The sequence below is a fragment of the Poecilia latipinna genome, unplaced genomic scaffold, assembly GCF_001443285.1.
Source record: "Poecilia latipinna isolate Pla-1442-1.1 unplaced genomic scaffold, P_latipinna-1.0 Scaffold1353, whole genome shotgun sequence".
Taxonomy (NCBI): domain Eukaryota; kingdom Metazoa; phylum Chordata; class Actinopteri; order Cyprinodontiformes; family Poeciliidae; genus Poecilia; species Poecilia latipinna.
In genome coordinates this window covers 145,176-171,155 of record NW_015113969.1, presented here as the reverse complement: position 1 = coordinate 171,155, position 25,980 = coordinate 145,176, and the positions used below count along the sequence as shown (strand labels likewise).

The window sequence follows — 25,980 nt, the reverse complement described above, 5'->3', positions numbered from 1 at the left end:
CCTCTTCTTTTCCCCCCAAAATCTTTTTTCCTTCTCCCCCTTTTTTTTTTTTTTTAGTCCCGCTGAACTTTTTTTTTTTTTTTTTTTTTTTTTTTTTTATGTTTCACAGTCTACCTTCAACTTACAAGTGAGTCAGTTCCTAATTGATCATGGATATAGTATGACTAGCACACAAACTCCTTCCACTTTGGGTGATGACTCAGGCAGCAGGAAGTGGTGTCTCTGAGTGTTTCCAAAATACAGAAGCTCTGATGAACCGGCAGCAAGAGGAGATGAGCTCACAGAGTTGGAATTATCATTCAAGAAGCATATTTTACAGATAGAGCCAGCATAAAGGCCAACACAATAAAACTACTCACTCCCAGGTCGCATAATGCGGATACATTTGCAGGACTTGCATTACACTCATTCAGATTTCATTTAAAACTTCCGGACATTTAGTTTATTTGTGTTGGTTGAAAGCTATAAATGTACAGTCAACCCTGAGATAATTCATCCTGCTATTGGGTCAAAGTGAGAAGGAGGTGAGATAAAATTATCTGATATGTAATGAATAAGCAGTTTGGGTTACAGAGCGTTTAGTAGAGGGTTATTAAAGGCCAGTCACAGCTAAACACTGTGACCTTCGGACACAGAAACTGACCGGATACTCAGAGTTTAGTCATTTAAACTCTTTGCATCAATTTAGGATTTCTGTTTTTTTTATTTTTTTTTATTTAAAATGATGCTGGAATAAATATGCCATAGGATCGTTTTCCTTTGAATCTTAGTCTGATTCATTGCTGTGTGCCTCTGCAGGTGATGAAGACCTACCACATGTACCACTCGGAAAGCATCAACGCCGAGAGCAAGCTGAAGGATGCTGAGAAGCAGGAAGAAAAGCAGATTGGGAGGGGGGACCCTGTGTTCAGCATACGGATGGAGAAGAAGATTGAGAAAATAAAAGAGAAGGTGAATTGTGTTGAAATTAATTTAAAATAGTGCATTGAATTATCATATTTAAATAAAACTAAATAAGTTTACACTTCACTTTCTCTGTTGGCATCTTTGCAGTTTCCTTAAAGAAAATGTGAACCATCTTTGAAGCGTTCACATTTTGTCAGGCTAAAACCACAAACATCAATTGGATTTTATTTTTTAGACGACATCGAAATAAATTGGGACGAGAAAACGTGCTTTGATGTAAACTGTTACATTCTAAATTTTGCAGCCTTCACCAAGATTTCTTCTAGAAGTTAACTTTGTTTAGCTCCATCCTTCTTCCCACAAACTCTGTTCATGTTTAGCGTCCCTGATGAACAGAAGCATTCCCATATCATGATGCTGCCGCCACCATGTTCAATGGTGGGAATGTTGTGTCCAGGGCAATATGCTGAGTTGGTTTACCACGACATGGTTTTGTCTAATTTTACATTTTTAGTGGTAAAACTATTAAGTTATGAAGTATCACATGAATTTGTGGCTTTAAAATCACAGCTTGGGATTTTATTATAAAATCCCAAGCTACAATTAGGTTATAAAACAGTGGCTTTGAAAAGTTGTAGGCGTATGAATGTTTCTGCCACTTACTGTAAGTAGTTGAAAGAAAACATAATGTTGTGTGATAATTTTAACACTTCTAACAATGACAGAAAATGTGTTTGGTTCTGGCGAGAGTACGCACCTCTCGGATCTCCTTGACCCATTTAAAGAAAAACACACTGAGAGCATTTTCACAGCCAAACAAGCAGAGGCTTTACCCATACAACAGGCCTGTAATTTGTTAAATATCTCTGGAAATGATTAAAGACTGCAGGAACGGACCGTTTTAGCAGAACCTTTCCAGGAATGCATTTTAAAGTGTTGAGATATGAATGATGATGAGTCAAAGCCCACTGGTCAGTCGGGAAACTGTGACTCAGAGTCTCATGGTCCGTCTGGTGTGGGATGAAGACGACTGAGGCATCCGGCTGAATCAAAGAGCAGAAACTCTTTCCTTTCTTGATTTTTTTTTTTTTTTTTATGTCTGGTTTTGTTTCTTCTCATTATTTATACCACAATAATGAGGTGGCTCATTGTTTTTCTAATGTTTATTGAAAACTTTCTTTCTGCCTGTAATCCAGCTTCAGCTCTGTGATTCACCTTCCCTGCAGAGACGTAAAACTATGATCGCTTGTCAGAAAAGGCTGTTCTCCGCTCATTAACTTCATCCCGTCACCTTCGCTGTGTTGTTTCTCATTGCTGGCTCTAATTCTCTTGTCAGCGTCAAGCCAAGTACTCGGAAAACAAGCTGAAGTCGATCAAAGCGAGGAACGAGTACCTGCTGACGCTGGAAGCGACAAATGCGTCCGTTTTCAAGTACTACATCCACGACTTGTCGGACTTAATTGATGTGAGTATGAATCCACACGACTCTCCCGTGGTAGAAATAAAGTTTTCGTGGAAGTTTACTGGGTTTTTGAGCAAAATTTGAAATCTTCGTTCTCATGGCCTCTCGCCCAGATCAGTCACGTTTGAAGATTGTCTTTTTCTAATGAAAGGAGGTAGTTTCGCATCATATTTAATTTTTTTTTTTTTTGTTAAAATAAAGGTTTACATTTATTTACCATCAATCTAAATTGTATCAGTTTCTGAATCCTTGCACTTTTAGTAATCGATCATATCTCTTTTCATTGCTGTATAAGCAGACTTTCTAGCTGGATCCTTTTGCCGTCTCCATGACTTATTTACGATCCGACTCACCTGCATTCCTCCCGTTGTAGCTTGGAGACGCAGAACTGCTGCACTAATTTCCCTGTTTTGTTTTGTTTTTTCTACCAAAGCAGGGGAAGGTCGGGTTTTTAGCGAGACTTTAGGTTTTTATATTCTGAACAAGACTAAAGGATGGAGAGACATGCAGCTTCTTCTCAGGCGGCATGCTGTGTGCTGAAATTACCCCTCTCCCTGCTTTGCTCACAGGCCTTCACATCTCACCGGGGTGTGTGTGTATCTGTGTGTGGTTGAGTGATATTATGTAGGATGCACTCTGCAGGAGCTGTGTGTCCAGGGTTGCACATATTTCTAAATTAACGGAGAGACTTTTCATGGTCAAAAACAACATCTGCTTTCAAGCAGGTGGAGCAGAAACATCCCAGCATCTTGGCTGAAAACCCAAGAAAAATGTAGAATTTGATGCAAATGTTTTCCATGTCTAGATATGATTAATGTTTTGTTTACGGATTTAATTCAACGTGTCATTGTCATCCATCTGTCCATCCATCCTTTCCATCCATTATTCTGTCCACCTATCCACCTTTCACTCCATCCCTCAGTCCAACAGGAAACTCTGGAAAATATGGGAAAGATCGAAAGAGTCCATGTTTTTTTTAAGAAACTCTGTTTCTTAGTGATTTCAGAACAGGCACTGAAATGTGTGAATATGAGTGTTTGAGTCTTGTGTCACAGAACGAGATGAGGTTCATTGTGTTAGGAATCAGCACCCTGAACATAATGTTCATGATAGGTAACACTCTTGGTTCAAAAAAATATGAAAATGTCTCTCTTTTATTTTTCATTTATCGTGTACCTTGTGTTAAACTAAGCATTCCCATAGGATTATCATCTGTTCAAAGAAAAAAAAGGGAAAATAAATTAACAGTGAATGTCTGTTAAAAGGCTTGTGAAAAATACTGGACCTGTTTTTGGGGCAAGTCAGTCCCTTGAGCTGCAAATATCAAGTATTTCAGGCTATTTCTCTTGAGATTTTTTTTGTTTTTTTCAAACTTTGCTACAGGTTCTCAATTAAACTTGCATTTTTGGCCATTCCAACACACAACAGGTTCTTTGATCCAAGCCACTCCATTGTAGCTTAAATATTATTGTTCTGCTGGAAGGTACATCTTTTATCTAGTTTTCCTTCCAGTATTGAGCATTTAGTTCCATCTGGCCTCCTTTCAACTCTGACAAATGTCCTTGTCCTGCTACTGAAAAGCTTCCCGCAGCTTGATGCTTCCAGTCAGGTTTCCGGCACACAGAGTCTTTTGCATGTGTTGTTGTTGCTCTTCTGCTAAGGCAAGACTTGTGAAGTGCACAGCTAGTAATTTCCCGTTGACGGATTCTCCAACCTGAACTATGGATTTTTTTTAAGTCTTCAGTTGCAGATGATGGATTGAAAACGAAGAAGTTTTAAATTGAGATACAGTTTTCTGACCTAATCCCATTTTAAAGCTCTCCTATCTGCTGTTTTCTGTGGTCTTCATGATGCTGTTTGTTTACTGATGCTCTCTATTTGAATTTTAAAGTTGCAAGTCAGCTGTGTATGGAAAATCCTAAATTTACAAGCCATTACAAAATATACAAACAAATTACTCATTTTATGAAGAGACTTTTTTCTTTTCATACGTCGCAATTTCAGAGAAATCATGTTTTATTTCTTATATGTTCTTTTAAATTTTCTTGCTTTTGCTGGAAATTGCTCGTCTAATATTTCTCTTTGTTTTATTCCATCTAGTGCTGCGATTTGGGATATCATGCAAGTCTGAACCGGGCCCTGCGGACCTACCTCTCGGCAGAGTACAACCTGGAAACGTCACGCCACGAGGGTTTAGATATCATTGAAAATGCTGTGGACAGTCTGGACCCACGGAGTGACCGACAGAGGTTTATGGAGATGTATCCGACAGCCTTCTGCCCACCAGCCAAATTTGAGTTCCAGTCTCACATGGGGGACGAAGTATGTTTAACTAACGTATTGATGAGAGGTGGCAGTTTTGTAGCAGTTAATTTTTGTTGTAGCTGATGGAGAGTTTAGATCCAATCTGAAATTCAAGGCGGATTGGGACTAGTCAATTAGCTTTTTTTAATAAGCCTACAATACACAGCTTAGAGAAAACTAAACAAGAATGTACAATATAAAGTTGAGTTAATTTACTTATTCCCTGTTAAGGAAAGAAAGGTGCAGAAGTTAGACTGCAACAAGCCCAGTACGCTGCACAACTAATGCGCACATGGAGCAGATTTTTTTCCGCTCCCATCAATCGCATATTCCAGACGATTTGCACTTGACTCAACCTTCAGCAACACAACGCAAAGGAGCTGGACCATGTTAAGCAAAAGCTAAAAACGGGACAATAACTAATAACCAGCAGCGTGCAAAGTCAGAGATCTGGGAGGATTTTAAACTGGTATCAGTTTACGATATGTCGGGTTTATCTTATTAGAGTTAATTAGTCGGGTTGGATCGGGCTCAATGCCTATGGGCTCGGAGCCCGGTTGGATTTTTTTAGGCCTGATCATGAGAACCAATCTCAAACATAATGAAATGAGGTTTTAATAGTAGGTGTTACAATGCAGTTGTTCTTTTTATTATTGTGAACAGGCTGCAGCATCACGTTTTATAGGGCACTAAATTTCGCAAATCAAGCATTATTCCTTCCCCTGGACTTTAAGTAGCTCAACATGTGTTTGGAGTTTAATTGCCCGGATGCCGCTATGCTGATATCATGTCTGTTAGGTAGCTCTTCTGCTGTGGCTGTCTGCCTTTCAGTTCGCTGAGGTTTGCTCTGTAATTAAAGAAGAATGTGGAAAGGATTTATTACTACATAAAGACGGGTTCTCTCTTCCAGGTGTGCCATATCACAGCACAACCGCCAGTCAATGGGGAGCTCATTCTCAGGTTCCAGCAGTTGCAGTCTCGACTGGCCACTCTGAAGATCGAGAATGAAGAGGTGAGACGGTGCCCTGCATTTTAAATAAATAATCCAGAAATTTGTGGGGGCGTTATGAACACATCCCTGTTCTTTGACTTGACTTCTGTTGACTTGGATAAAAGAGGCTGAGAGCTTCAGAGAATTAAAGCTGCTAAAGAAAGTTTGTCTGACGCCAACAAGGTTGGAGGAGAAACATAATAGCGCTGAAGATTCAGGTTTAAGTGTTTGTCGCATATCCATAAAACCCACAAGCTCATATTTACACTTTATGTATGTTCATCTATTTCATATATCACAGATGGTTTTAAAGTCCTTTTCCTTATTTTGCTGCAAGAATTCACCACAGTGCTTTTATTTTCTGTTGCATCTGTGTGGGAAAGCAACTCAAAGTATGCTGCTGAGCTAAAAGAACGACGGCCGTGACTGCTCCTTCTTCTTCTTTTTCACACTGTGCGCTCACACATATCCGCCTGACTGCTGCATTATGCCTGACCGGCTTCTCCTTTTTCAGGCATCTGTTATTGCCCTCCATTTTTCTGTGTTTGTGCTCCTTTACTTTTTCTCGTACATAGAAGAAGCAGGAACACATGGGTCAACTTCCATAACATCTATCGCTGTTTGATATTTGGAGTCAACACTCAGATCTTCAGTGGTCCTGACACTTTCAAACCATATTGACTTATTGGGTCTGCATTTAGCTACGTATCTCAAATTGCACCTTCTGTTCTGCGCTCGTCTCTGTCGTACTTAAAGTCTACCTGGTGTCGCTTGTTGCCTGCAGCAAGTTCTGCACAGTAGCAACAAAATCAAAGTGCAAAAAAAAAAAAAAACGTTGTAAAGCCTTTGAGTTTTGATAGTTGTGATGTTACACTTATGTTTAACATGAAGAGGAAGGAGAGAGTTGTACATAGGAATCTGTTTTTTCATCATCAGGTCAGCATGTCGCCACAGGCAGTGACCAGCTGAGCAGAGTAATGTTGTGACTCTTCTGCATAAAAAAACAACAACTTTGCCCCTGAAATTACAGGAAATGTCATTTGTTCACTCCTCAAATTAAGTGTCATTTACTGCCACCATGATACACTGCACTCAGTTTCTGTGTCTTCTTTACATTATTTCCCCATAATTGAAAGAGAAAATGCTCAGTGTCAGCCCAGTTAAAGTTGCAGTGCTTGCAGGATTTCTGAGCACACGCAACACCCCCCACCACCCCACCTCAACCCAGTTTGTGCATTTGAGTGTGTGGAAGCTGACGAGCTCCGGTTTGCTTCGTGTCCTTGTCCGCCTGCGGATGTCCTGGTGGGTCAGAATCCGAGGGCACTGCAGCCTCATGTACGGATCACCAGATGGCCTCTCTTCATGATGAGCCAGATTCATCCTTGGAAAAACGAACTCTCAAAGCACGGCGGCGACCTGCGCGCTCCACTGTCAAACCTAAGAGAGAGAGTCTGTGTCGTTATTTGGACAGGAAAAGCTACAGGGCAGAGTTTTATAGAAGTGCAGCTGCATCCTCAAAGCACTTCTGAGCTGGTGAAAGAAATCATGCTGAATAATTCACTGGTGGGTGGAGTGCAAAATGGGAAGCCTGACCCTGGATTTCAACTCAGCTGGGAGGAGCTCACTGTCGAAATCGCAATCAACCTTTTCCTGCAAGGACAGTTTTGTTTTCTGCTCCCTAGTCCACCTTTTTTTTTTTTTTTTTTTTTTTTTTTTGTCAAATTTTTAGATTAAATAACCTTCCAATCTACATTTCATTTACCTTTGTGTGGCCCAAAGTTCACACTAATGTTTCTCTGGTGCCTAGTGTCCTCAGAGCAGAACACAAGCCGACAGAGATGTTGTTCCTATGATTTTTCACACCAACTTCTGGTAATCTCATACCATCTCTTCTGAAGGGAGTCTTTATTTTTCATCCAGATACATTTCAGGGAGACGCATCAAAGCCGGTGTCTGTCTGTGTTCATAACTTGATGATGAGCAGATTACACACTCACCGCAGGGCCTGTTGAAAGCTATCGGACTGCAGTCTGGCTTCAGAGATGTGTTGATAGATGCTGAAATAGCTGCTAAGCGATGGGTTCCTTCTGACCTGGAGAGTCGCATTTATTTAAAACATCACAACTGGAAGTATTTCAGGTTTTGACAGCGCAAAAGTTAGTTTTGGCTCCCAGAATGAAGTTTTGGAATAAACCACGCTAATAATACGGAAGCTGAAATGTTGATAGTGAGCTTTTGGACATAGCTTAGCACAGACAAATAAACTTGACTCCACGCATGGGGCTTTGTGTCGGGCCGTTGTACAGCTGCAGGGCCTGGTGGGCATATAGTCAGCGTGTCTCCGTGAGCTGTGTGGTGACTGAGCCCAGCAGTGAACATCGATAACTATTCGTCCACTGAATAATGAATAAACTCAGCAGCTTTTTCACTGGGAGACATTCTCTTGCATGCATGGCTTCTGTTTTCATAATGACAGCTGGGCCTCTCTCCTCTGAAGGAAGGGGCCACCCGGGATGGGACTTGCCGGTGAGCGAGGGGTCCCAAACACACTCTGTGTGCAACCAGTGACTGAATGTCACAATACGTCACATTTTCTAAGGAACTTCTTTTGATTCTTTTCAAATCAACTTTTTTTTTTAGGAGTTTAGAGTCTGCTATCTTATTTCTTTTTTCTGTCATTACTCATGTTCCAAAATGTAGTTTGTTTCACCCGAATGACATGTTGGAAAACACTGAGACTACATCCACACTGTGTGCTTGAAAACACGTTTCAGCACTGTAATCCATCACAGGAAGAGAAGACAGCCTTTTATTTTCAGGAGGGGTAGGAGGGTGGGGGGTTTCTTCTCTTTTGAACACAGAGAGACGTAAAGGTCAAATAGCTTGTGAAGAACCAAGCTGCAATTGTTTTGTCTGGATGAAGTCTAACTATTTACATCCCCAGTCTACCTTGTCCTTTAAATATCATCGAGGTCAGACCTGGTTAGCAGCACCTGAAAAGCGGGGATGCTCTCTTTGTGTTAAAGGTGACTGGGATCATTAAGAGGAACTGGAAGGAAGTCGTCTTTTTGTAATCAGGGTCCCTTCAATCTGTGCAGCAAACAGAACTAAGATGGTCACAACCCTCTGTTTCCCGACAGGATATCTCCCTGTCAAGCGGTCAAAGAAGTATTTTCCTGGAGTTTTCCAGAGAGGTAGTTGTTTTTGTTCCTGCACCTTCTTGGGCCTCTTTTCCTCTGCAGCTTTTCCGCATCAATGATTCATTCTCTTGTTTTATATATATATATATATATATATATATATATATATATATATATATATATATATATATATATATATATATGATCAGTCAGAGAGTGGTTTTAAACTTTTTTTAAAGTAGAATAATTATAGCATTATTAAAAAAATTGTGGTTGTATTTCTACAAATTACTGCTTGTCTCTTTTTCTCATGCACTCTTTTGGTTATCAAACATTTGCCATTTGCAGGGCTTTTACGGATGCACTTTCACTCTTTATTTGCTTGTCCCATAATCTTATGTCGCCACATGATAGAGCCAGTCATGGCCTGCAGCTCTTGGATAACTTAAACATGTTTTGTAATGAATGGAGAAGGGTATGCTTGGCCAAAACCCTGATGTTTTTATATGCTTCAGGAGAAGCAGCGTTGACAGGCTAGGGGTGGTTATGGAAATTAATCTTTGAGGGCTGCAAGTGGATGTACCATCTCCAGCCAGCACCGCTCACCTCCAGCCCCTCTGAGTGCATGCAAGCTGATTGCTTTGGCTGGGAGTCGTGTTCAGCAGCCTGCGTTTTTTTTTTTTTTTTTTTTTTAAGATTGTACATCTTGTCAGAAAGCAGCTGAATTTTTTAGTGTCATGAGATGGAGAGTGTTTTGGAGAGAGTAGGAGTAAAGTGGGATGGGGGTATGGCGACATTGTGATGATGAAGAGGCGATATCGGGCTTTTAAGCTGGTTTCTTTTTTGTCCTTTGATCATAGCTTCCTCTTCTGATCGACAGGTGAAAAAGACATCAGAGGCCACTTTGACCACCATCCAGGACATGGTGACCATCGAAGACTACGATGTGTCCGAGTGCTTCCACCACAGCCGCTCCACAGAATCGGTCAAGTCCACCGTGTCCGAGACGTTCCTGAGCAAACCCAGCATCGCTAAGAGACGAGCCAACCAGCAGGAAACGGAGCAGTTCTACTTCATGGTGAGAGGCGGAAAGAAAACATGAATATTTGATGTGCGTCTCATTTTGAAAAGAAATTAAAATGCATGTCAGGGATTTTATAACAAAATTTACCTCGCGTCAAAGCTCTTACTTTCACTTGAATGTGCTTATTTTATTTTATTTTTTTCACCTAGAAATTGATTATATTTGGCAGAGGTCTTATTCTTCCTAAACATCTCTACATTGTGAAAGCAAACTGCTATCTTGGACTGGCTGGAAGATGGACATGTTCTGATAAAAGCTCTAAAAAGGCTTTTAGGATGTCCTTTGCCCTTGGCTGCCTTATCATTGATTGCTGTCTTGAGAGCTGGCTCTCCGGCTGGCACTCGGGGCGGCCGTGTAATTACTCTCGATTCTCCACAGAAATTCCGCGAGTTTCTGGAGGGCAGTAATCTCATCTCCAAACTGCAGGCCAAACACGACTTGCTGAAGAGGACACTCGGTGACGGTACGGTCAAAGTCCTTTTTTTGCCCTCCCCTGTGCTCATTCGCGCCCCGTTGTTGTGCTTCCTCCAGTCTTTTTTCAGACACACAAAATTTAGATCATTTCATTAGGTTTTTATTTGATAGACCAACAAAAGTGTGAAAGTTGAAGGAAAAAATGCATTGTGTTCATATATTCAGCCTCTTTTTCTATGATGCCCCCAAATAAAATCCACATAGTTCCATTTAAAAATAACCTAATTAGGACATAGTATCTAAACGTGTATAATAAAATCTCAGTGCAAATACAGCTGATTAGCGAAGCTCTCATAGGTTTGTGAGAACCAAAGAAAAACAGGGGGGATACCTCAAGGTTGTAGTTGTGGGGAGATTTAAAGCAGCTTTAGTTTACAAAAGACTAAATCTCACAGAACAATTTCAAAACCATTATCTAAAAATGAATCTACCAAGACATGGCTGACCCCCTCCCTCATCAGAAGCAGCCAAGAAGTCTACAGTAACTCTAGAGGAGCTGCTGAAAGCCACGGCCCAGACAGGACAAAGCAAACCTGTAAGGAAGCTGCACAGGTCAGCTGAAGCCATAAAATGTCACCTTTTGGGCAAAATGTTGTGTGGGAAGAAGACTGATGCTGCATATAGCCCCTCCCACTGTGATGGTGGCAGCATCATGATGTGAGGCTGCTTCTTTTCAGCAGCAACATGGACGCTAGTCAGTGTAGATGGTAACATGAATGGAGCTAAACACAAAACAATCCTAAAAAAAACCAAAAAAAAAAAAAAAACCTGCCAGACTCTAACAGCAGCCTGTTTAAAGTTTGCAGTGTTTTTTTTTTTTTTTTTTCATTATAATGAGTTATAATGAAAAGGCTTTAGATCAAAGCATATCCATGTGTTAGACTGGCTCAGTCAAACTAAACCAAAATCCAACCAAAATTTTTTGGCAAGACTTGAAAAGTGATTCTGCCTCAAATTTGACTCGACTTGAGCCATTTTTTCAAAGAACAATTGGGAGAAAAGTTTAAGTCTCTACATGCACAAGTGGGTGGAGGCGTAAACCAATTAGACTAAGTACAATAAAATGCTTAGTCAGAGGGACTGAAAGTAAATAATGGAGCCCGCACGTTTCAGATTTTTATCTTCCTCCTTCCACTTGACAATGATGCTGTACTTTTTGTTGATCTATTACATGAAATTCCCCTAAAATACACCAAACTTTAAGTTGTCATACTTTTAGATTTTTCTCTTGCAAACTCCTTTATTTTGCTTCTCCCTCCCCCTATTCTTGAAGAACATCCTGATAGAAATCTGGGTTTTAGTCATTCAAGCCACAACTGAAAGGGATTTTTAATTTGCATTATCCGACTTACTGACTTTGCTCCCCACTTAAGACCGCCGTGTATTAGACGGCCAGCCCTCACTGAGTCGGGCTCTCATTGTTCCCCTTTGGTGGGATCTCAGTCAGCAAGTGTCGGTGCTTGTGGTGACCTTCACTCCTGGTGGTCTCTGCAAAATCGCCCACTTAATGAGCACCAAAGCCGTGAATGAGCAACGAAGAGAATAGCCTGCTGTTTCTGACACATGCTACTTCATCATCCTGTTATCACGGAGCTGAAGGACAGCATGAGTCACTCAAACGCAGCAGCAGGTTTTATGCTGCTCATAAAATTTAAGCATCTTCTGATCATTAATGTTAAAGTAGATGTTTTCCTTCTAATCTTATTTTATTAGTCCAGCCTTGTAGATCGTGTGGTCAAAAAATGTCCAAATGTCCGCATGCCCTGGCTCTTTAATCTGTTGAACTTGTAATGTGGCTTTTTGTGTCGACTGCGAGCTAGAGTGCGCACATGAGAGCATAAAAGCAAATGTGGTCCTGTGTTGAGGATTTATTTTAGCTGCTCAAGGGGCCAACAGTAGTAGACAGACGGCAGGCTTCAAACGCTTCACTAACCGTGTGCACATTTCACCGCCGGGACACCCGAGACAGGTCCTGGCATGTGCACCAACTCCAACTTTATACGTCTTCTCTGTTATTTTTTCGTCTCTCCTCTTGCTGCAGGCCATCGAGCTGACTACATGACCACAAGGTAAAACACACACACACACACACACATGCAAACACTGCCACATGCAAACACATCTGCTACTGTTCATGTTGAAAGTAGAGTGCAGGTGGAGTCTTCAGAACCAACGCTTTCAAAGCGCTTGTGAGGCATTTCACAGCTCCAGTGCAAGGATGATGAAATTCTGCAGTTCAATTCTCGATTGTTGGCAGTCATTTTAAAGCGATCATATTTAAAACGACAGCAGCAATGGTTAAATGGTCTCCCCTCAATGACCAGCTCTTCATAAGGGTCTTACAAACAGAAGCAGGTCGACAAGGAAACCTTTGCAGACAATTGTTGCTTTACTGCACTTAAAATCCCATTTTCAATCATGTAAGGCACAACTTACAGCACATTCCTCCCATTTTGGCACTGGAATGTTGGATACAGGTAATATAATATTTTAAATGTATTTGTTTGATCTGTTCATTTCAAATATTTATTTAGTTATTAGATTGTGGCATCCCCCCCCCTTAAAATCAAGTCCACCAGCCTCAGGTTCGAATCCTGCTACATTTTCTGCAGCTTGAAACTGGTGAAGAGAAATGTGTGGGGACGTTGTATTTTGACCAAAGCGTGGCACGAGGTGTCAGTAAGATCTTAAATGTGTCAGCAAGTGGACAGAACTTCCAGCTCAACATTATTGTCCAAGAAAGCCTTTTATATGGCAACAACCATGAGAGCAAATAAAAAAATAAATAAAAAAAAATCTTCAGATTTCATCTTTTGGTCTGACATTTAAGAGTTTTCCTGGCCCTTGCAGTTTTGCTGCTGTGAATAGGAAGCAGAGCTGAAAACGTGAGGACCTGGGATGCTACAGGTGGCGAGAAGCCAAACTCGCACCAACACACACGTCCTCACAGCGCAGCAGAGGCTGTTCCCAGCAGAGTCTGTCATGAGATGGATGCTGACACATACGATGCTCCCAGCAGCTCTGACATTTCAGTGGCCTGAGATATCTTGCGGGGGGGAAAGTGAATAGTTGTAAGAGGTTTTCATTAACCTGTCTGTCATGTGCAGTAAAAGGGATTTAAAGATTATTTAGCTTAAACTTCAAGGTTCCGAAGGACATGAAATGGTTTGAAGAAGCAGTACACCATGTGCAAGCCTTTTGATATGAACTGAGATGTTTGTTTATTCTAATGCATTCTTTGTATTCTACAGTAGACATCCCAATGGGCTGTACAAAACCCTCACAGGCCCCCGGCGGCCTAGACCCCGCTCTTGTTTCAATGTTAAGCTATTTAATGGAAATTTGGAGTCATTTATCAAGGTACAGATTTAACATCTGCTGGGTGGCTTTTGTTCTCCGCCTATTCTTTCCATTTCTTTATTTTCCACTCTGGCTTTCTGACCGTTTTGGTGGGCTCCCCCGAAGCATCTCGGCTTTGATTTATTGTTAACCAACAACAGATTTCTGCTAAGATGGATCCTGGAAGCCGTCAGCATGAGTCATTGAGCTCTGGCGCTCTGCCTCTGGGATGCATGGTGGCATTGATAGATTTGAAGGGTCGCAGGAGGGAAGCAGCAGCAGCAGTTGGTGGGCTAAATATTTGTGTCCGTCAGCTCCCCGGGCTTCCTGCTGAGCTGGCACGTCTGAGCCGCTCTGGCAGAGATTTTCTCCCCTCAGCCAGTGGAAACAGCAGGGTAAATGGCAGTCAGGGGGGGCAGATGCCAGGCCGATAAGGTGGGCTGCCTCTGTCCTCTAATCCCCTTGTTGCCTCTGGCTGGTGGGTCCATGCCCAACACTGCCTGGTCCTTTTCAGACCACAAAGTCTTTGTAGGTTTGATAACAGCGCAGGGTGGAGTGAAGGTGCTATTATGCTATAAGCTTAGGTGGGCAGCTGGTGCAGTTCTAACCTGGGTCTTTCTTTTTTTCTCTTTACTTCCTGGTTTCCTCTTTGCCTCTACTGATTCTCCTCTTTAGCCGCGGACGCAGGAACTCACATACTCGACATCAGGTAGACTCCGAAGCGGTTTCGGAAGCTTGTGCTTCTTTTGCCTTTGCTCATTCTTTTAGCATGATGGATATTTCATTATGTATTCTTCTAAATAAAACCTTTCGACAGACTGAGTTGAAGACTTTCTCCGACGAAAGATAATCTGACACACCCCCACATCGACATTTCGTCAGTGATTCCACTTTCACATGTCAAAAAAGGCATGCTGGTACAGAGTGCAGCTGCATCCTGGTCAGTGCATCAACTCTACTGAAATTAGTGTAATCAATATTGGCATGGGTGTTCTGTTTGGACCCACTGTGTACCCCTGAGGGCTGTAAACAAATCCACTGTATGATTAAAAAGGATTCAGAGTCTGTGTCCGTCAATGGATCACAAAATCAGAACGATAGGCCAGTCTACATCTATGAAACTGCTGGGTTTTGACTTTTAGTCCTTCTTTGCTGGCTGCCATATTGTGTAGGTCTTTAGATATGCTCTTAACACAACAAATAGCACCTCAAAACATCCTTGCCATAGCTTTTAATGCAATACTTGGAATCCACCACATTCTCAAATTGTTTACAATTAAATTAAGTACAAGTACAAGAAACGTATCATCCAGTCAACATTTTCCTTCTTTAGCACCAATTAGCATTGAAAGAGAAGGAAAAGTATCCCTAATTTTAAGGTAAACATCTTATTTTACCTCGTAGTCGAGAAGATCAAAAATCTTAATTGTGAAAATTTCACGTCTAGAGTTTTACAAATTAAATGTAAATATATTTTCCATACAAATATTAAACCTCTGAAATTATACCCGTCTTTCAAAAGAGCAGTCTGCACCTCTGTTCCCGTGACAATTGGCCATTTCTGAAAGTGGGCATGAATAAACAAATTGATGACATCAACTCAGTCTGTTTTAAGGTTCTCAGAAATCGGCTTTCCCTTTCTGCCCAAACTTTTCTGACCTTGTGTGTTGGCATGCTGACACAATGGTAGGACCTTCTACCCTTGTGTAGACCACTACCTGTTAGAGCCCTACCAATATCATGAGTCAACTGGAAGATGTATAAGAATAAGTAAAAAAAAAAAAAAAAAACTCTGCGTTTTTATTTGGTTTTTGTCTGTTCATTTAATTAATTGAAATGTACAGATAATGCTAGACATCAGGTTGCCATATCTTTATTGGTATTTATGTTGTTGCTACACATTGGTATGCCTCTAACATGTATTCATGTGACTTAAAGAACATGTGTACAGGATTTTTAGAAAATAAATAAAATCCTGATGATTTGTTTACTCTTTCTCCCGAAGGACTCTGGACAAGCCATCCCCAGAGTGGTTGAAAGTTGTATCCGCTACATAAATCTATATGGTGAGTCACTCATCTGATCTGCTATTGATTCTCTAATGCGCTGAATGACACTCAGCATTCGAGCAGATGATGTGGCTTTTTAAGATCCACTTCAAGTCACAGTTCTGGGAAAATACAGATTCACTCTTGTTTTCTGCAGCTGACACGTTTCCACTCGGCCTCCCAGATATACTGTGAAGCTTTCAGCTCAGGGGAGCTGTGAACAAGGGGCTAATATAAAAGTCTTTAATTAAGATTAGTACCAACTCTCAGAGTTTTGAGTTAAAGCTTTTGGAGATGCCTAGTTTGTGACGAAGGAATTTGAAAGGAGGCAAACGGCAAACTAATTTTGCTTTCTCTCGACTCTTGACCTCTCCCCTCATTAAATCCTAATCCCAGCTGGAAGACACTTCAGGAGAACATGATTGCAGTCTCCTCGACTCATTACTGTCTTTAATTAGCAAAGTGAAGGGGCTTAGCGAGGAGGTTGTGCTTTTTACGACCAGCTAAGAAAACCGTTTTAGTTGAGAGGGGTTTTTTTGTGTGTGTGTGTGTGTGTGTGTGTCTGTGTTGTATGTTCATTAAAGTCGACTTAGAAACTAAGTCTGTTCTAACTTTGCCTTTTTATGTCTTTGGCTCTGAAGGCCTCCAGCATCAAGGGATCTTTCGTGTGTCTGGATCCCAGCTGGAGGTCAACGACATCAAGAACTCTTTTGAGAGGGGTGAACAACTTCAGCTACTGATTTATCATGAATTACTTTTTATCCATTTTCTTTGAATACATGTGATATTCTCTGATTATTAAAGCAGAATCCTAACTATATTTTTTTTCCATAAATCAATATTTGTCCACTTCCCTTTCTTATCTGTAATTAAAATTATCCCAAAACTTGTCCTCTGTGATCCGTATCAGGTGTGGCCAGCCACTGCAGTTAGACTCCAATTTTTTTAGACCGAACGCGTTGTTGAACTGCAGAGTCTGAATTTATGACACTCTAAATTTAACAGCCATTAAACAAAGCATTTGAACAAATATATTGCCCAAGTTGCCACACACAAATAATGCCAGGACTATATATTTGTGTTATGATGTGCTGCCCTGCTGATGTTTCTGTTATTGCGTTTTAGGAAACGACCCTCTAACAGATGATGAGGATAATCATGACATCAATTCGGTGGCTGGTGTTCTCAAGCTCTACTTCCGTGGTCTGGAGAACCCTCTTTTCCCCAAAGAGAGATTTAACGACTTGCTGTCATGCATCAGTAGGTTCACATTTTGTATCCGTATTGCTTCTGTGATTTTTTTATTTTATTTTTTTTTTTTATAAAAATATTGTGGATAGGGATTCCACAAGTTTTTCTCTTCCTTACCAGCTGTAAAAGATGATTTTCTCAGCATAAAAAAAACTGTTTTCAAATTGCATCTTAAATTATTAAGGGAACAAAACTGTCCAAAGCATCCTGACCTTATGTGGAAAAAGCTTCTCATTTGCGATATTTTTCCGTAACTAGAAAATTTTGATTTATCTTTAAACGAGTAGATTCATTTACTTTACTTCACATTGAGAAAAATATTACTATTTCTATGTTTTAAAGCAAAACAAATACTCCCAATGAAATAATATACATTTTATATAATATAATTTGTATCAAATGTATTTATTTATTTATTTTTATTTTCATACAAAGATATGAGCAAAATGAATTGAAAACCCCATTTTGCAGAATATTATACTTTTTTGCCATTTCACTTGGACTGAATTCATATAGCGCTTTTCTGCTAATATGAATAATGAACAAACAACCTTTAAACTATTCCCTGACTGTAGTCTTCATAGATAAGAAGCTTTTTTAATTCATAAATGAACTTTCCTGAAGTTAGCCTCATGCCACTTGTAGCTTGATAACTTTATCATTAAACACCCTCCATCATATTAAGGGCTATGGGCTGTGCTGGTTAGATTTCAACACCATTTCTGCTTTTGGTGCCAAGAAATGTGAGGTAAAAGTGTATTTAGCCGTCGTTGATACCCGTGGCTATGCCAGACATGAATATAATTTTAGAGTCACTCTGAGCGATATTATGCTTTACGTTGGTACGGCTTGTTTTTCATGCTTTACATGTGAGGAGCTTTGTTTCTCCCGAAGAACAATTGAATTCCCACAAAGTCATGTGCTCACGCTTGCTGTGGGGATTGTGTTGAGGGACAATCCTGTGCACTCTGTGTTTTCAAGCTTCTAAATCTTTTGAGTGTTTGTGTGGTGAAATGAAGATGATGAAGTGTAGGATGGTTTCCTGGTTCTGCCATCATGTAGTTATTCTGGATGAGTGATGGGGGATTCCCTGTTTACTCTCCAGTGATTACAGTCTGAACTACGGGCCCAACAGTAAAATAACTTTTTCCCATTTCAAGAGGCTCACTCCTGACGAGATTTTCCATTTACCTGCTCTGTTTTTTTTCATCACCAAATGCCGCTTGTGATGGATTTGTAATCTTCAGCCAGGATGTTTTGAGCAGAGGTACTCTGCTTGAGATGTATTTGTCCCAGTGACGAAGCCTACGTCGACGTAGACCTCTAAATATTAGCTTCTGTCGTCTGGAGAACCACACAGAGACCTAGTTAGGTATTCATGAAAAATGAAACGCATCACAAATATTCCAGAAGCCCAAATCCCAGATGACACAGAGAGGCTGGAGGATGACGACGCGGCTATTTTTAGCAAGCTGGCACAGCCTCAGCCTCTCCAAGTGAAACACGCAGGCTGCTTCAGGTGAAACAAATGATATGCCGATGGAAGACACAAGTGCCGGCTTTGTCTCGCATGTCTCAGAAGTGCTCTGGCAGAAAAAGTTTCAGTGTTTGGTCTTTAAATAAAGGTACGTTTGTAAAGTTTACTGCGGAGTCTTTCCTCCCTTTCTGGGTCGTTCTCAACCCTCAACTGTGCTGTTTTCATGTGGCGCAGGAGAAACGGTTTGTCATCCTGGCTGTCGTCAGTGAATAGTTTAAACTTCCTGCACTCCTTCCTTTTCCTGTGAAATATGAGGAGTTGGATGTCATTAACACAGAGGTGCCACATTTCAGATACACAGATGTAGACCTTAAAAAAAACACTCACGCTCCATGTTTCACAATGTTATCACGTTTGTTCATCCCCAGGGTATGTAACTTCTACTTTGTCAAATATATTTCAACGCAGTACTTTGACAGAACATTAAAACAATTATTGACCCCAAAGTAAACCCCACATGGAAAGGAATAACCTCGCCGAATCTGCCGCTGCAAGGAATGTGTAGGGATAAGCTCCCCCAGGTTCACTCCCTAGACTGAGATGAAGGTGTTTCATTAATTGTGTGTCTCTGTTTTTCTGTTTTAGGAATAGACAACTTGTATGAGAGAGCGTTATACATCCGAAAGATCCTCCTTACCATTCCCAGATTGGTTCTCATTGTGATGCGTTACCTCTTTGCCTTTCTCAACCAGTGAGTCTACACACTTAGTTAAATTAATCTTCAATCTCAAAGCTTGTCCTCTCTTTATCCAGGTTTGTTTGAAGTTTTTTGCTACAGGGACGTTTCTTTGGAAAGCATTTTTATTTCAACTCCTTGCGTCTCCTTCCAGTCTGTCCCAGTACAGCGATGAGAACATGATGGACCCGTACAACCTGGCCATATGTTTTGGTCCCACACTAATGCCGACTCCAGACACCCAAGACCAGGTCTCCTGCCAGGCTCATGTGAATGAGATCATCAAGACCATCATCATCCACCATGAGACCATCTTCCCTGATGCCAAAGAACTGGACGGGCCCATCTACGAGAAGTGCATGGCCGGCGGCGACTACTGGTAGGGAACATAAAGAATGTCCTGTAGTACATTCTTATGTGTTAGCACCTCATTAAATTTTAAACTTTACAATGTGAAAACTTCAATTTGTTTTTCTGGGGTTTTACTTGATAAACAAACAAGTAGTAGGTAAAAGATATATGGTTTCCATGTATTTATTTTATTTTTTTTGTTCAATTGAATCTTGAAAACTGTGGGATGAATCTATATCTAGCTCTCTTTACTCTGATGCTCCTAAATAGAAACCAGCTTAGCTATTTGCTCTTAAATGTCAACTAACTAGTAAATAGAGTACATCTGTAATTTAATGTTATGTAAAGTCAGTCTAAATCCTGCTGTTCAGAGATTGTTGGAGATCATTAAAAAACTAGCAGCACCATGAAGACCAAGGAACACAGCAGATGTTTGAGGAATTCAGTTAAAGCAGGTTAGCTTATAAAACAATCTACAAGGGTTTGAACATCTTACAGAGAACCATGATCAATCCATCATATGGAAATAAAAACAGAAAGGCACATCTACAGACCCTCCAAAACAATGCCATTCGCCTAATCTGACAGACCAGGCAAGAAGAGCATTAATCAGAGGAGCTGTCAAAAGGCCTGTAGTTTCTCTGGAGGAGCTGCGGAACTCCACAGGTCAGGTTTAAGTTACTTTATGAACGTTAACAACACACTTTGTTGTGTGTAGCACTAGAAGAACCAATTGCTAGAATGTATCCAAACAAATAAGCCTTGCTTGAACCCTATAACTAAGAAGGTTTTTTAAAAGTATGTTCAGCAGTACAACAGTTGCATCATCTAACCCTCTATTAGGACTGTCCAAAGCCTTTTTGCTGCTCAGGCTCTAATACAACCAGAGCAACAATGACATGGTTTTGATCAAACAATTGTCCTCTATTGAAATGGCGCAGTCCAACTCCAGACCTCACTTGTTGCTGTCTCTCTCCATCTATTCTGGGTGAGCTTGAGCTTTCAAGCAAGAAAGAAAGGGGGGGGGGAGGAAATGTCCATCTCCAGATGTGCAAAGCAGAGAAACATACTCCAAATTGCTTGCAGCTGTAATTGCACCAAAAGGTGATTCTACATTGGATTGACCCAGTGGGGGGTTGAATACAAATGAACACCAACTTTTTCCTTTGAGTTTTTTTGTTGTTTTTTTTTGCGAAAAATCTTGAAAACCCTGCATAGTTTTGCTTCCATTTGATAATTATGCACTAATTTTGTTTTGGTCTATTAAATAAAACATGGAAAGGTTCAAGTAGAACAACGCTTTGGCAAAGCACTACATGCTCAGTGTAATGGCAGATATTGAATGCACGGTTGCATCTCTGTTTTTAAATCCAAGTTAAAGTGTAACTACCAGGATTTCCTGTCGCAACCGTCTGTAGCCCGAGTCATGGCTTATGTATCATCAAAGGCAAAGGTGCAAAAACATCCCAGTGAAGTCACTGCATGCAGCTGCACTGAGGTTCCCAAAGGGGTCTGACAGGTAGTGGTGGTTTTCTCATTTCTGCTTTGTTATTGTTGACGGAGCACAGGCTTTGAGCCAAAGCACGAGAGGTCCGACTAAACACGTAGGTATGCTCGCAATGCTTCAGCTGCCTGTGAGGTTCATACGAGTAATTATGCACACCAGCTAGCTGAGGCCGTAGAACATGACAAGGTAGCGCCTTCATCAACTGTGACTCCCCACGGACTTCTCTATAGACGAGACAGACCGAAGCAATCACTTAAATTGCTGGGGTAAAACAGCAATGATTAGTCCAAAATGGAGCACAAGCTGCAGTCAGACAGGTCACACTTGTTAGGGCTCCTTGCCAGACCCACATCTGTAAGCAGGGCTTATATCTTGTTTCTTTCTGTCTTTATCGGCCTCTGTTGAGGCTGACGGGGATTTATCCCTGACTAGAACTAATCACCCGTCTCAGAACTGCCGTGTCCCACGGTAGTGCCTACCAAGCCCTTGGGAGATTTGTTGTCTTGGCAGCTTCACCGTCCTTTCTTGCTGGAGTGGAGGTGGAGGGGACTCTCAGTTCCTGGCAGAGGTAATCTGTGGAGAGAGGGGCGTGGGGCATCACTGCCAGCACTCACAGCCCGGTGCCAAAAGAAGAGCTCTTAAGAAAAGATCCAACCACCGACGGAGATTATGAGACTTTCAAAGAAATGTGATGATGATAGTTGCTGAAACGGCTTCTTTGTTTAATTAACCATCGTTGCGCCTGGAAAGTCACTCTGGAAACTTTTGAGGGGGAAACATTAATTCGTAAAGATGTAGAATAACACAAGGAAAGATGTGTTTGGAGAAGAGCTTTGACCTCTGCGGTGGCTCATGGTTTGCATGTTGTTGTTTCTTTTTGCCCACAGTGAGAGTCCCTACAGCGAGCATGGGGCACTGGAAGAGGTGGACAATGAGGGAGGGACAGAGACGCACACCAGTGAGGACGGTGGGTGACAATAAAATCCATTATTTGTGCATAAGCAAAATAGTCTGCCAAAGTCTGTCTTTATATAGTGTTGTCTTCTTTAAAAATCATAATCCATTGAACACAGTAATTCCACTTGATGAGTCTTGTATTGTGCCACACAAATTTACATGAAAAAGAGAAAAGAGTATGATTTTAGCGAGCTGTATGTTCATATCCTTAGTCCAGATCTTTCCTCCCTGTTGTGGTATTTTCAGGGTTAACCTCAGCTCTCGTGAGCTCTTGCTGGTTAATCCTCCCTTTCAGGCCCGTTAAATACATTAACCTTGAATGGCCAGAGTACTGGGCTCAGAGTGATGGACAGCTATTTATATTGTAATTTTTCTGCTGCTTCTGTGGGACCACAGGACATCTCCACATTCCTACGTTATAAAACCCATAGTGGTCTGGATCCTCTTGACTCTTTGACGTTCCTTAAGGGTCTCTTTCAGGATAGATGCTAATTTGTCAAATGCATTGTGTGCAAAAACTGTCAGCTGTTCAAAATACACATTCTGTTTTTTTTGTGTTTTTTTTATAATTTTATTACATTTATTTCAAAAAGTCAAATGTGAAACGAGACCACAGTATGAAGGGTCTTGTTGGATTTTTTATGAAGTCTTTTACAGGTTATTCCACTCAACTGCAGAGCTATTCTAAGAACACAAGAACCTGAGAGATATTTAACCAGAAGAGATTTATTTAAGGAAACCATGCTGGAGCGTCTAAATGAAAAATAGAGCGAGTCTCTTCTTTCTCTGCACCAGAGAAAATAGAATATTATCTTCATGGAGGACTTTGCTTTTCTGCCTTTGCTTTTCAGATGTTTAACATGTAACTAGAAGCCAAGAACGAGGAAATGTAGAAAAAAAAACGGGACTTTGAGGAGAAAAAAACTGAACAAATCGCAAATCGCAGAAAGGAAAAGGCAGAGAAAATGTTATACAACATACACACATCTTGATACCATCAATTTATGTTCAAAGTTCCCTAAAGACCTGAAAGTCCCTGCAGTGTTTACATTAATGTACAGCATTGATCCTACTCCTGTTTTTGCTAAGAAGGTCCTGAGTTATAGTTCATTAATTCCTTTGACTCCTTATCTGCATTCAATGGGAAACAGACCTCCTGAAGGTATGCTTTCTGTTTTTAACATGTTGAATTAAAGCCATCAGTCACAACGCTGACTGAACGTCTTTTCTTTCTCCTTTTAAAATTTGTAGATAAGGTGATGAGAATATTTTTCGAAACAATCAGTGCACTTCAAAGAGCAAGTGAAACAGTTGTCACCGCTGCATTTCTGTGCAATTTTTTAGAGGCGGACCATTTATTCACTGTACAGCATGTGGGTTGTTTTTATAGTTATACTCACTCTGCCAAGTGGATGAATAATTTCAGGCCTAACTGTATTAGAATTGAATCAGTCATGGTCACAATATCTACGTTTCCAATGTAGAAATTGCAAGGACTGCTTGGTATTTGGTAGGATATTAAATGTAATGTTAATTCTACATTCTAGTGCTCTATCTGGCTAAACAGATGGACTTTTATTCAATGACCTCATCTAATGTATATTTTAAGTGGCTGAGATAAAAAGCCTTGTAAAGAGCGGTTGGGAGAAATTAAAGTTTAGGTGTTTTTATTTTGTTGTACATAACGTATAATAAAAATATTCGAGAATAAATCCTTAAATAAAATAAAATATACATTGGACATTTATAACCAGCTTTAAATAAGTTCTTTGCACTCTAGCTGGACAGGTATGAGAGCTTTTGATGATCATCTTTGTGACATAATACCGTCCCACGTTACATCCTCCAAAATATCCTGCTGTATTTCTCTTTCTCAGAACAATATCTGCGGTAATGACTAGACTTTGTGACACTTTTTCTCAGACCTGACTGTCTAAAAGTTGTTGTACATTGAGAGTCAGCAGAGCAAAGTTTAATGTTAGCAATAAATCTGAGGCTGTGTTTCTTATCTGCGTGGAAAAACATTTGAACAAACCGTATCAGTTCAGTATATATTAAACTTTTTATATTATTTAAAATGATAATTAAAAAAAAGAATAGCAAACGTCTCTTGATATTTGTTATGGCATAAAATATAACACTTAAATTGATACACATAGACCTTATACCCAGTACATTAATAAATGTTTTTTTTTTCTGTTGAGCTTTTTTGTTATTTCCTTTAAGGCCTTTAAGCTTCAGGTCTCAAAGTTTTAAACATTTAACTTTCCCTTCTGATATGCATTATCAAACTACAAAAACAAAGATGAGGGATTGAGGAGGTTTACCGGGAGGATTTTTGTAAAGCGTAGCCAAACTTGGGCTTCACATAATCTGGTGGCACAACAAGGACCAACGCCAGCTGCCAATTTTTTTCTTGAACCTTAGTTTCCTGAACTCTCATTTACCTTGGCTGATTTCCACCATGAAGTCTAGAACAACTATTCTGACCATACCCTATAACTTATATAGTGTCACTACAAATATTAACATAAATAAATGTTGCAACTTAAAGGTTTGTCCCTTTTTTTCCTAAATTAAAAAATTAAATTAAAGTCTCTACATATAACTTTATGGCCATTTTCTTGAGATTGCCTCTTTCTCTCATTAACTTGGATTCCCTCCGGTAGATTTTTTTTTACCGGGTCAGTCAACAAACAAACAGTAAAGTTATGAGCAATGACATCAATTTTCTGCACGGGTTTAGAATTGTAGTCTGCCTGTAGTTTTAGCGGAGATGGTGTACAAAGCCGTTTGGTCCAAATAGTGATTTAACATTACCAGACGCCTCACTTGGCTCAGCATTTCTCTTTTCACAGTTTGCAACACAGGAAATTTCTGGTAAGCTTTATAGCCTCGTACGTCATGGGTAAAGATTAGCGATTGGGTAAAATTTAAAACCTCATCAGAGTCCACGCCTCCAGGAAGCAATCATTGCTCAATAGACAAGAGTCCAGATCCTCTGTATGAAGCAAAGCGTAGAACTGGTTGCTATAATTTCAATACAGACCAAAATCTCTGGTTTTTTACCAGATTACTAATTAACCCAACAAACTTTAAAACTACAACATTAAGATTGTTGGTTTTACACTAAAAATGATGAACACAAGCTTTAAAATAAACAAACTAAATTGCTGCCTGTGTGGCAAACGATTAACCCGATGTGACAAAGTGTAAATGTTTCATGTGACATGACTTTCACCAAGGGAATTTTTCAGAATGACACCTCTGGGTCGCCGTCATTGCATCGATGTTCTATTTGCCGGTAAAAATCATTGCAAGGTCAGGGATGAACTAACTGGCACATTGATTATACATCACTTTGCAGAAATACATTAGGATGTCCTTGTTGTCTGCTGCCCCCACAGGCTTACAGTTCAGATTGGATTACATGTGTTAATGAAAATTTATGTTTCTGAACAGAGCAGATCATCCTTTTTTTTTTTTCTCATGAAGTGAGGTTAAGTTTTCCACCTCATCATCTTTCCCACTTCTCTGTTTACAGCAGGATGCCACTACACAGAACTACTAAGGGTTCAAAATTATTATTTTTTTATGTATTATGAATATATTTGAACCTTGTTCTGTTCATAAACGCATCTCACTTACAGCTTGTGCTGCCCTGTTTCTATCATACGAACAATGCAGCAGAGCAAGACGCAGAGACAGCGCTCCACTGGTTTGTGGAAGATATCTGACAATCCTCCGACCGTCAACAGTCTCAGCTGTGTGGATATTTATCTAAAGAGAAGAGAATTCAGCATCAGTGAAAGGGCCCCTGACCACACTGACAATTGAGTTTTCCACTTTGAGTTTCAGCCACGTCACTGCAGCGCAAAAAAAAAAAAAAAAAAAAAAAAAAATTTTAAATAATATATTGCCATTAAGTTTGGGGGGGAGAAAAAACAGAAAAG

The 25,980-nt window shown here is 40.4% G+C and overlaps 1 protein-coding gene across 3 annotated transcripts in view; it reads left to right on the top strand.

Annotated features, from left to right (window-relative positions):
* The window catches only part of srgap1a (SLIT-ROBO Rho GTPase activating protein 1a), a 46,717-nt gene that overhangs the window by 6,252 nt on the left and 14,485 nt on the right, over positions 1 to 25,980 (top strand). For 2 of the 3 annotated variants that reach the window (XM_015056089.1, XM_015056091.1), the window contains exons 2-15: positions 799 to 951; positions 2,243 to 2,371; positions 4,469 to 4,690; positions 5,583 to 5,684; positions 9,684 to 9,881; positions 10,266 to 10,350; positions 12,403 to 12,430; positions 13,613 to 13,721; positions 15,706 to 15,766; positions 16,390 to 16,467; positions 16,874 to 17,008; positions 19,122 to 19,227; positions 19,367 to 19,591; positions 21,958 to 22,037. In XM_015056089.1, coding sequence (XP_014911575.1) covers positions 799 to 951; positions 2,243 to 2,371; positions 4,469 to 4,690; positions 5,583 to 5,684; positions 9,684 to 9,881; positions 10,266 to 10,350; positions 12,403 to 12,430; positions 13,613 to 13,721; positions 15,706 to 15,766; positions 16,390 to 16,467; positions 16,874 to 17,008; positions 19,122 to 19,227; positions 19,367 to 19,591; positions 21,958 to 22,037 — 1,711 coding nt within the window. Of the gene's footprint in view, positions 1 to 798; positions 952 to 2,242; positions 2,372 to 4,468; positions 4,691 to 5,582; positions 5,685 to 9,683; positions 9,882 to 10,265; positions 10,351 to 12,402; positions 12,431 to 13,612; positions 13,722 to 14,375; positions 14,410 to 15,705; positions 15,767 to 16,389; positions 16,468 to 16,873; positions 17,009 to 19,121; positions 19,228 to 19,366; positions 19,592 to 21,957; positions 22,038 to 25,980 lie in introns of all 3 variants that reach the window. The other variant, XM_015056090.1, reaches the window with a different exon arrangement.